Source organism: Zeus faber (genome assembly GCF_960531495.2).
Source record: "Zeus faber genome assembly, chromosome: 7".
Classification (NCBI taxonomy): Eukaryota; Metazoa; Chordata; class Actinopteri; order Zeiformes; family Zeidae; genus Zeus; species Zeus faber.
In genome coordinates, this window is record NC_137203.1 from 14,193,239 (window position 1) to 14,205,320 (window position 12,082).

Here is a 12,082-nt window from a genome sequence, read left to right on the forward strand (position 1 = left end):
CTGAACCCCCAGTCCCCCCTCTATACTGTTACAGCCGTTATAGACTGAGCTCTGTTGGTTGAGCATGTTGTAGTGTTTTGCTGGTATTGCCGTTGTAAGGCAGAATGTTGCAAAGTAAAATTGTCGCCGTTATTTCACTTTGTCTATGTTTGATCTTTTTTCTATTTCTAAGTCCTTTTTTTTTTCTGGGAAAAGATGGCCCACCCAATTTTGTGCTGCCTCCACCAAAAAATACAATTTCTGCCTATGCCATTGCCCCGCTCCCCTCAGAAACTAAAAAATTAAATAAAAATAATCAACCCTGCTGAAAATCCAGTAGGATATAAAACAATACTAAGATGCATGGGAACTTCATGGCTGCCAAATTTCAGAGCACCCCCCCCCCACTCCACAAAGTGCAGCAGTAGGGACGAACTCATAAAAAGTGTAAGGGAATGTTGGACGGCCAGCCCGGAGATCTGTCTCACCGGTAATTAATGGGATTTCAAAGGGACATTTAAAGACTACAAACCTGGCCGCCCTTCCCCCTTTCATTCAGGAAGTGTCCATTTCAAAGCGTTCGAAGGGACTAGAAATCCGCCGCAACCCCCCCTGCTTCCACCTCAACGGTGTGCGATACGCCGCTCATCAGGGAAATCGAAAACACACGTTTCTATTAAGTCGGGGGGTGGTTATAAAACTTTGGGAGAATCTTAAACCTTTAAAGGAGAACTCTGGTAATTTTTCACTGAAGCCTTATTCACAGGGCAATCTCGAATAATTGACATTCTTCAATGTCAGCTAGATCATATATTATGTAAATTCAATTACATTTAAAAAGCTTCTGATGCCATTCACTGGGGTTGACTCCCGATTACTGAAAAATATGTTTTGGGTTAAAAAGGAACAAGTAAGTTAAAAGTGTTAGATTAGCGAAGAAATAAGAGGAACAAGAGGCAAAAGCCTCCTATGGTCCAAAGCTCTCGACAAATCCATCTCCGTCAGGCTTTGCACTCTAAGGTTGAGTTAAAGTTCCATTTTGATTAGTCATGCCTAGGTGAAGAGCACGGGAGCTGTTCCGTGGCAAAATGTTTCAGTTGGAGAGCAGTCATTCAGCAAAGTCCACTGGCGCGGAGGGGAGAATCATAAAAAGTGACAGCTCAGACTAGCCAACCAGCGAGGAGGTGCTTCTCGGAGATAATTAATAGCTTTTCGCTGGCAGATTTTAAGACGGAGGCAAAAGGGAGGGGAGACTTGGCCAAGAGCTGCTTTTTTCAAAATGATGCGCTTTTCACTGCACACGCTCACGTACACATAAGCGACAACAAAAACAACACAACCCTTCGAAACATATATAATGCGATGCCTCATACTCAAAAGGAGCTGGGAGGAAATTAAATTAAGGTAAGGCTCAGACAGCAGAGATAAGGGAGGAAAGAAGGAACCACATCAAACCTGCCAATTTCTGACAAATTAACACGCATACAGACACATACGCACATGCTGAAGGATGTTTACTTTAGCATCTCTGTGCTTGTGTGTGCTGATATGACTGTGTGTGTGTGTGTGTGTGTGTGTGTGTGTGTGTGTGTGTGCGCGAGCGCGCGTGTGTGTCTTCCAGATTGACTGATGAAGCCGAGGCTCTGTGAGCTGTGAGGAGGGCAGACAGTTTCGTTTGGTAGGGCATTTCCTTACAGTATGTCTCAGTGAGGCGGAGAGAGAGAGGGAGCGAAAAAGGATGGAGAAAGAAAGCTTTCATTGAGACATGAAAGAGTGTGTGACGCAAAGAAATAAAAACGTTACAAGACAAAACCAAGCGAAGGAAAGAGGAGGATGGATGCAGAAAGAGTAAAGGAGGGCCAAGGAGTGGGTCGGTGCTGGAGTGGCTCAGAGCCCGGCGGGGAGCGTGGGGGTTGTCCGCTCCGTGCGTGCCGCACACTCAAAACAATTCATGGTCCCGCACGCGGGAAAATAACTGAATAACTTCTGATTTTGATTGAGAAATGATCGAAGGATACAGCGATATTCCTGTACATTTATGCACCAATGTCTGGAACGTCAACGTGCATCATAGCATCGCGCATTGGGCCTATCCAGGTGTCATGTTTCCATTTCTGCTGGAGCCGATAAATACCCCGCGACTACAGCATTGGTCCCGGGATGAATGCCGATTGTAACCTTTCCCACTAAAGACAAAAGCCAGATGTTAGCGGGTGTTGGTGGGTTGTTTGTGCAGTGAGAAAGGGGTAGGAGAGTCCAGTCCAGTAGTTTGGACTGAATTCCCATCAGCATCATCTGCATTAAACTCCTTTCAACAAATTACAGATGTGACCAATATGACGACTGTAGAATATGTTTTTAGCATAAAGGTCAGCAGTGTCAAGTTAATCTAGCACATACAGCCAGGACTGTCATCTCTGGAACCCCTTCTCTTCAGAGATTCACAGGAGAGATTGATGAACCTCGCTGAGACACTGGTTCTGCTAACTCTTGTCTACATTCCCAACCAATAAAGGTGTCAATTGGCACGCTCCCCAGACAGGGACATGGACCTTCACACCAGGGGACAGAACGAAAGACGTCAGGATGGGCATAAGACTCTGTTTGTTATCTGAGGCCAAGACTGGATTGACAAACCCCGTTTCTCTTTGCCTCGCTTTCACCCCTGACTGCATTCTCTCCTGCGATCAAGGCAGACCCCCCATGGGGAGCCTGTCTCCAAGACACGTCTGGAAGGAGAGCCATGAGTAATTTGCATCCGCAATCCCTCTTCTGTTAAGGAGTCTGAATTAATATGAACCAATGCCAAATCCGTCAGTAATTGAAGTAATATTATTTCTGCATATGTTTCTTTGAAAAATGATCCAACTCTCATCGATTTAAATTGACGAAGTTACACGACTTAATTTAAAATGTATTAACCTTCATGTTGCCAGGCTGTCATCTAGTGGCCAACATGTAAAAATTGATTCAACCATCAGTACTGCAATGCCCATTGTGTGCGGTATAATCAGATTAAAGATGATAATTGTATACCATTTGTTAGGAGTGTTGAAATTATGTTTTAATACGTGTCGATTACGCACATTTTAGCATTTTTAGAGCTTATAGAGCTTATTGTGCGTAATCACCGAGTGTCATGACATTTCACTGCATGTATGTATGTGTATGTGTATATGACAAATAATCTCTTGAACTTGGACTGGAACTAATAGTTAGTTAGAAATTGTCTTAATAGTTATTTAGTCACGTTTGGTTTTGAAAGATCACGTGTTTCTTTTTGTTTTTGGTTGTTTGTATGTAAACAAGAGTTGATGTTTTGAAATCATTCATTGGTTTGAACAAAGTGTTGTGTGAAGCTATGTGACTTTTCCATGTAAGGAGTTACATTCCCTAGTCAAAAAGAGAGTTAAAAGAAAAGAGCCATTTTGGGAAGGAAAGATATGCAAACTCCAGCTCCTCATTCCAAGCATTAAAAAGGGGCCTTGGACCAGGTATCGAATAGGCGGGCCTTCACCCGAGTGTCAGAATTTCGAGTTTCAGAAGTCTATGTTTCGCTTAAGTTTTCACGCAATTTCAATTTTGATTGAACTGAGTTTTCTTATTTTCTTCCTTTTATTTTGATTCCTCAAACATTGCGGTTTTTGCAACGTTACATTATTTTCTTTATTGTTTTTTCAAACGATCCACAAAAGATTCAAGCCTAACTGATTAAGTTAGTGTGGTCAAATTAATTTGATTTGACGCTCAACCACAACGAGAGAAGCGCACGGAAGTCAATGCCCTTGAACTCGGAAGTCGTCCGAGCGTCGTATCAGTTCGCCTGGACTGACTCCATGCTCGTGAAATCACGGCCCCCGTAGTACAGTTAACGCCACAAAACCGTTGCTGTCCGCCTGGGAACATTGGACTTCCCCGGACACAATCCAAACCGCAGACCATGGACACCCACAGACGTGGATAAAAATCACAGGCGGACTCGACGAGTGGCCACGACTCCCTGCGGACTTCACTCGGCCCACATAAGCTCTGGAGATCCTCTGAAACTCTCCACCAAGACTCGACGATCCGTAAGACGAAAGGCTTCCAAATCTGCTCTTTGATATGGGTTGATGTATCGAATTTAATTAATTTCCCCTTTAGAGAAGTTAACTGCCCGTAGCGTGTCTCGTTTTATTATTTTGATGAAAGAGTCACATAACTTATGGCCTCACTATTATCTCTCAGTTAAAGTGTGACACCATTTTTAAATCCTATTATTTCATTTATTCAAGTAGATTACCATGATAAAATAAGCCCATTTATTGGAAAGAAGCTGTCTGTCCGTGTTCCTTATGAGATGAACACAGTAGTAAAGGTATGTCTTATGACTGATCAATGTGCAGCAAGAACCGCCATCTCGCACATTCCTAAAATCGTCAGGAGCAGCCAAATAAGTTGAAAAACCTTTATAGAAGGAAAATGTGATTTTTCCAGATTTGTGTTCCTTTGTGTTTTTTTTTTTTCTATCGCTCAACGTATTTTCAAAAACGAGTTTGATTGATAAATAGTAGAAAAATGTTAAACCGTGGAGTTCAATATTCCTGTTGGATAACATGGGGAAACGCAGTTCACTTACCGAGACGCTGAACATCGCTGAACAACGCAGATCGATCGTTTCCTTTAAAGCGACCAGGTGAAGATTATTCCTCCATATTCCATGTGATGTGAAGTCACAATGTGAAACCGTTTTGATATAATTCAACCTTTAAATCTTACATGTTTTACACACAACGGAGACAAAGTTTTGGAGGGGCGTGTCACTGACGTCACCGTCACTTCCGTAAACAAGAAGAGGATCCGGTTTCACTTGTCTGTGAAAACTCTGTGTTGTTATTGATTACGAGAAGCGGATGGAGGAAGATCTAAATCATATCGCGAAGCTGAATCTGACCAGTGCGATAGATCCAAGTGAGTTTAAGCAGCGCACACTGGACTTCATTTTCCGCGATGATAGTCAGTTCTCCGACAGCGACGCTGAATCTGATATTACTCCAGAAGAAGCTGATGACGTGATGAAGTCCGCTGAGTTTGGTGATTTAAAATAAAATAAAATAATTTCACTTTTATAAAACATGTTTATTTTAACTGTTAAATTAAAATATTTTTTAAAAACAAAAATACGTTCAACGTTCCCTCAAAACACAAGAACAAAGCCCATTCAGCAGTATGTTAAGTAGACATGTGGCTTTGGCTACGCCATTTGCATTCTGTGTGCTAGCTGACTGAAGCAAGTCTCGGCGAAACTTTCAAGGTGATTATCTCAGAAACAAGGTTTGCCACACCCTCGTCATTAAAAAGTCATAGCTTTAAAAATATTTGCTTGACTGTTTGGAAGCTCTGATTCTCCACTTTCAAATAATGCCAAAAAAATATCACATATCTATGTCACATATATATATAGAATGTCAGTGCAATACCATAAAGGGTGAAAAATATGAATTTGATTGTGTTAAGATGTTTCTATTCTTTCTTGATTTAAAACTAAAAATGTTCTGCTTTTTTATAGTTTTGAGGAAAAAGTTTTAAATACTGTATGGTTTTGAATAATACGGTACAGTCATCCAATATTAATGCTTTGTTTCAAAGACGTTAAAATATTATTTTGGAAGACATTTAAGCCCTCTCAATTATTCATTATTCATTGGACTTGGAGAGAGCAAAGAGAGGGATTCAAAAGTGGAAGTTGAAATGCCAGACGGAGAGTTACCATTAAAAGTTACCATATTAATACATCAGAATGTCAAGTTAGAAATTAATATACGACAGAATGTTATGGATAAGTGTAAAAATCCCATATCAGAGTAAAGTTTTAAGTTTGTTATTGATACTTTCATGCTTTGATAAACTTTTTATAATTATTATTATTCATGTAATATAATAATTATTATAACAAAATTTTCAGTTAAAATACCTGATATAGTATATATAGATACAGTATAGTATATATAGATTAGTATTTATGTATTAATAATAATAATTATAATATCTTCTGGTGTTCAGTTTAAATATTACTGGAGAACGGTGTTTTAAGAATTATAATCGTCCCTGGGTGACGAAGTAAGTGACTCCATAAGTTAACTGTCTAACTGTTTTTCGTATTTTTCATTATTCTGGCAAAGTAATGGGGACCATGGAGATAAAACATCAATTGAACAGATCCACAGACATTTTCCAGGTAAGACGGTACATACATACAAGCGCAAACGCCTAGTTTGTAATCTCTAATCGCTTCAGAGCGATAGAGTCTACACCGCACACTGGACACCGAATATACATTCAGAATCAGAATCTGAACATTTATCGTAAATAGTATGATGATGTCATAAAGCGTCTTACTGTAAATGTCATCTCGTTCATTTTGTTTACGAAAAGTGGCATGTCAGTCAAGCACGACCACCTGAATGCTTGGGGTCAAATTTGATCCGTTTTTCACTCTGTGGTGTGGTGTGGGGATCGGATGGTTTGAGCCGCCACACCTGACCTGGATCTAGGTGATTGGATCAGGGTGGCTGCATACTAGTTGCTCATTGGTTGGGCTAACGAGCAGCAGGTTAAAACCCCCATCCATACACACACTCAGGATAGAGGAGCCCTGTCATGACATGTTCTACTTTCCCCGGGCGCGTCCACGTATGCTGCCCACTGCTCCTGGCTGTGCCCCCGGAGGAAGGACAAGCCAAGGATGGGTCAAAAGCAGAGAATCCATTTCACCGGCCAGCATCAAAAGCATGTGCATGTGTGTGTGTGTGTGTGCAAGCATGTGTTGTAGTGTGGTGTGTTGCGTGATAAATAAAGACTGTTTCTTCTTTCTTCTTTCTTGCTCCTGGCTAATCCACCTAGCCTCCTCTCTATAATAAACTGGTGTCTACAACCCATTGTCGTCTGTGTCTCTGTGCCAGAGGGCCCTGAAAACGCCACTTGGATGGCGTGTGGCAGTCAGAACTGCTACAGTGGCACCTGAACAGGGACTCTCCAGCACAGGAAAGGGACACAGAAGGGCCATCCGAAGACACCCTGGAGTCACCAGCGGGTCAACGGGCGGCCCCAGCACCAGCCCTCTCCCGACTGGCAGCAGCAGCACCTAGGGGTCTGGCAGAGGACCGGGGGAGAAGCAGCTGCAGGAACCACAATGGGTTATAGTCTGCAGCTAGCTCCTCCACCCAGCAGCAACCGCCAGGACCATCCAGCAGCCCAGCCGCCAGGCCACCCCTCCAAGCAGCCCCCGCAAGCAGCCCGAGGCCCCACTCTCCGGAATGGAGAAGGGGGCAGTCTGTCGTCACCCCGGGGGAAGGAGGCCGGTCGACCGTGCTGCTCCAGGGATCAAGGTGGAAGGGGACCAGTTAATTTTTTTTGGACATTTGTTTGTATAAGTTATGGATACCCTGTTTCAGAATCCGGTGTTTTTATTATTTGTGACCCACCGCAGATTTTAGGTACTTTTGGTGCACGTTCACATAATTTGAAAGTGAGAATCAGAGCTTCAAAACAAGGTGTCAATTGTGCGAATCAAGCAAATATTTTTAAAGCTATGGCTTGTAAATGACGAGGGTGCGGCAAACTGTGTTTCTGAGATAATTACCCTCAAAGTTTTCCGAGGGCACCGCGTCTTGTTTACACAAGTGACGTCAGCTTTCCTACTATGTGTGCTACACCGCCTACACAACAATGAATCCATGTATGTGTATAAAACACATATTAATTAAAGGTTGAACTCTATCAAAACGGTTTAACATTGTGACTTCACATCACATGGAATATGGAGGAATGATCTTCACCTGGACGGTCGCTTTAAAGGAAACGATCAATTTGCGTTGTTCAGCGCTGTTCAGCGTCTCGTTAAGTGAACTGTGTTTCCCCATGTAAAGTAACGGGAATATTTAACTCCACGCTTTAACATTTATCTATTATTTATAAATCAAACTATAACAAACAAGAATAAAGTAAAAACAAAGGAACAGGAATCAGAAATCTAATTTTCCTTCTAGAAAGTTTTTTTTCAACTTATTTGGCGGGTCGTGGCAATTTTGCGCGTGGCAGGCAGACCTGCTACACACTGATTTCTGCTCCATATGTGGATCGATTTGGATGAAACTTGAACCATGAGATGCTTGTGACGTACCGGTTCAAATGACACCTTATGTCGGCCAAATTGTTATGGTTGGACGACTGGGTCAGTGCATCTCTTGTGGGGTGTTCCTGGTATGCAGTCGTTTGTTCCTACCAAAAGCGGTCCAAGGAAAGGCAACCGGTGAACCGGCGACAGGGTCATTGGCGCTCATGGGCTCGTTGATGCACGTGGGGAGCGAAGTCTAGTCCGTCTGGTCCGGTCCCACAGAAGAGCTACTGTTGTACAAATTGGTGAAAAACTTAATGCTGCTATGATAGAAAGTTGTCAGAACACACACTGCATCACAGCTTGCTGCGTATGGGGCTGCACAGCCGCAGACCGGTCAGAGTGTCCATGCTGACGAAAGCACCTACAATAGGAACCTGAGCCTCAGAAATGGACCATGGAGCAATGGAATTAGGTGGCCTGGTCTGATGAATCACGTTTTCTTCTCCAGTATGTGGATGGTCGGGGTTAGAGTCCAATCTGATGTAGCATCTGTGGCATGTGCTGGAGCACAAGCTTGATCCATGGAGGCCCCACCTCACAACTTCCAGGACTTAAAGGATCTGCTGCTAAAGTCTTGGTGCGAGATACCACAGGACACCTTCAGAGGTCGAGTCCATGCCTCGACTGGTCAGAGCTGTTTTGGCGGCACGGGGGGGAGCTACACAATATTGGTGGTTATTAGTGGTGGTTTTAATGTTGTGGCTGAGTGTGTGTGTATGTGTGTGTGTGCACATTTGTCTCACCAGTTCGCTCTGGAGTCGGAGGATTAGCTCGTCCTTCTCCCGCAGCTGTTGCATCAAGGCCTCCTCTCTGCTCAGATCCTGGACACACACACAAAAACACACACATACAAGTTGTGACAATGTGTTTTCTTTTATGTGTGTGTGTGTGTGTGTGTGTGTGTGTTTGTGTGTGTGTGTGTGTGTGTCTGTGTGCGCGCCCGTCTTTGCGATTGTTTCAAGCTTTGCTTCAGAGAGAGTGTGCAATAGAGCTCCTGTGTGATGCAACAGGACGTCGCTCTCCTCCTCCATTCCTCCCGCTTTAGACCCGATGTGCCCTGTAGCGGCAGCAAACACCACTTAACTGTGACCTTGTCCTGTCAGCGGACATGGGCACAGAGAGGGAAGGAGGGGTGGGATGGAGGAAAGGGAAGGAAGGAGGAGGGGAGAGAGACAGGGAGTGGTTATGTATGACAGGAAAGAGAGGGGTAGAAGAGAGGGAACAACAGTTGCAAGTACAGGAAAACAAAGGTCAGAGAAGTGCATAGGGGACTGGGATCGATAGAGAGAGAGAGAGAGAGAGAGAGAGAGTTAATGACGGAAGGAGAGGGAATGAAGTGAGTGAGGTGGTGAATGCAAAACCAGATAAGGGAGAGAGGGAAAACGAATGAAAGTAAGAAAGAGGGAAAGAATAAAAAAAAATCGCCAAATGGAAAAAACGAACAAAAAATAAATAAAAAACAGAAGGTACCCGGAAAGGAACGGCGGCAGTAGAGGTGGGGATGGAGAGAGCAAGGGAGCGAGAAAGAGGGAGGGAAAGAGAGACGGAGGATGGAGAGAGCCCGGGGCAAAGCATGATGGTCTGGAACCGTGGGGAGCCATCTAGCTGAAGGACAGGGAGAGATAGGGCCGCCTCTCCTCTCCCTCTGCCCTGCTCTAATTGCTTTGCGTCTTCCTCTTTGCCACGCCGACCTCGGCCAAACTCAGCACGGTGATGATATGAGATCCAAGGTTTCCCGCGTAAACAGCACGGACGCCAAAACCAGCTTCCCCGCGACAGAAGAGCGGATTAAGTCATTTCATCCATTTCTAAAGCTCCCTGGTCAAACATGGATGTATACAAATTCTATCAATGCTGCATTCTCTGCGTGAGAGGCCGCAGAAGGGACGCCGGAGCCGATTCTGGGAAACAACTTTTCTCGAGCCATTATTTCCACACCTATTTATTGCGAAAGGAAACATCTGGTTTTGTTTGTCTCGTTCGGAGGCGTCTCAGTCCGCCGACGACAGAAATGCGTTCGGAAGAGTGCGCCCGAATGTTCGTCGCAGGAGGCCCGTGATCTTTTCTTGCCTTGTCAACCGTGTCAACCTTGTCAACCGTGTCAACCTTGTCAACCTTGCCTAAAACTCATCGCACGTAACTTCCCCGGGCGCTAGGTGCGATATCGGCCGGATCAGAATGACAACGTGCTCACATCTCGTAATCAAAGTGCAGATGCTGTCACTGTGACAGGTTTTTGACCTTTTTCTTTGGCAGAGATGGATTTTATCATAACCGGCCAAAGATATTATTTTAGTTGGTGCGGATGGGCACACATGCTCTCTGGAGAGGCTCCAGGAGGATGTGCAACCAAATGAATGGATAAAAAAAAAACTTTAAACTCCAACTGGACCCAATTTGCATGCCAATTACTCCATGTGCAAGTCAGAATCAAAATCATAAACAGTTTATTCGGCCAGGTTCATTTACATAAACTACTGTAGGAATTTCTTCTGGTCAGGCTTGGTGCGTTGCAGACCATTAGCATAAATTTTATTTTATTTTTATTTTTTTTAAATAATAATAAAATAAAATGCAATAAGAAAATTGAAGCAAAATAGATAAATACAATTATATATTCAAATTAAAATGAAAGAATCCACCTCCGAGGGCGTGAAGATCCCATTTGGAAAGGCGCAATGGGACTGGAACCCATCACATGCTGTGGGAGTTTCAACAGCAATCTGCCTCAAAACCCAGTTGGACTGGGCCGGCGCTGGAGGCTGTTCTGGACACGCAGCGAGTGAACCAGTGTGTTGTTGGGTTGGGAGAGAGAGAGAGTGTGTGTGTGTGTGTGTGTGTGTGTGTGTGTGTGTGTGTGTGTGTGTGTGTGTGTGTGTGTGTGTGTGTGTGTGTGTGTGTGTGTGTGTGTGTGTGTGTGTGTCTGTGTGTGTGTGTGTGTGTGTGTGTGTGTGTGTGTGTGTGTGTGTGTGCGCGTGCTTTTTTTTTTTTTGGGTTCAAAGCTGCCCTTTCTCTGGCACAGAGAGAGCTTAACACTGAACTCAATAGCTATTATGATCTTGTGGAGACGGTGAAGAGGTCAGACATGAGTGAAAGGAGAGAACACAAAGAGAGCGAGACAGAGGAAAAGAAAGAGGTGGGGGAGAGAGAGAGAGAGAAAGAGAGAGAGAGGGAGAGAGAGAGAGAGAGAGAGAGAGAGAGAGAGAGAGAGAGACTGACAGGCAGAGAGAGAGAGAGACTGACAGACAGACAGAGAGAGAGACTGACAGACAGAGAGAGAGAGAGAGACCGACATATAGTCAGAGAGAGAGACTGACAGACAGAGAGAGAGACTTAGAGAGAGAGAGAGAGAGAGACAGACGGACGGAGGGAGAGAGAGAGAGAGAGAGAGAGAGACTGACAGACAGACAGAGCGAGAGAGAGAGACTGACAGACAGAGAGAGAGAGAGAGAGACAGACAGGCAGACACAGAGAGAGAGAGAGAGAGAGACAGAGAGAGAGAGAGAGACAGACAGACAGACAGAGAGAGAGAGAGAGAGAGAGAGAGAGCGGGATATAAAGAGCAAAAGAGAGACAGCGAGAGAGCGGTGGGGAGTTAAAGAGACTAAAAAAAGAGTGACAAAGAGAGACAGGGAAAGAAGAGAGAGGGAGAGAGAGAGGGAGAGACATACAGAGAGGGGGGATCCTGCACATCTTAAGTTGTTTCTGTTTTTTGTAAATAAACCTCTAATTTTTGCCGCAAACTACCTGCGACTCCTGCGTCTGACGACTTGCTCCCTCACTGGGGAGAGAGGGGAGGGGGGATACAGAGAGGGACAGGGAGACAGACAGACGGGGAAAAAACTGACAAAGAGAGAGCGATGAACAGACAGACAGACAGATAGATAGATAGATAGATAGATAGATAGATAGATAGATAGATAGATAGATAGATAGATAGATAGA

At 44.2% G+C, this 12,082-nt stretch overlaps 1 protein-coding gene across 1 annotated transcript in view; it reads right to left on the minus strand.

Moving 5' to 3' along the window:
* ccser1 (coiled-coil serine-rich protein 1) overlaps window positions 1–12,082 on the minus strand; it is a gene marked incomplete at both ends in the record, with an annotated part of 146,193 nt that overhangs the window by 64,724 nt on the left and 69,387 nt on the right. The window contains one exon of the mRNA XM_080004595.1: window positions 8,881–8,958. Coding sequence (XP_079860721.1) covers window positions 8,881–8,958 — 78 coding nt within the window. The remainder of the gene's footprint in view (window positions 1–8,880; window positions 8,959–12,082) is intronic.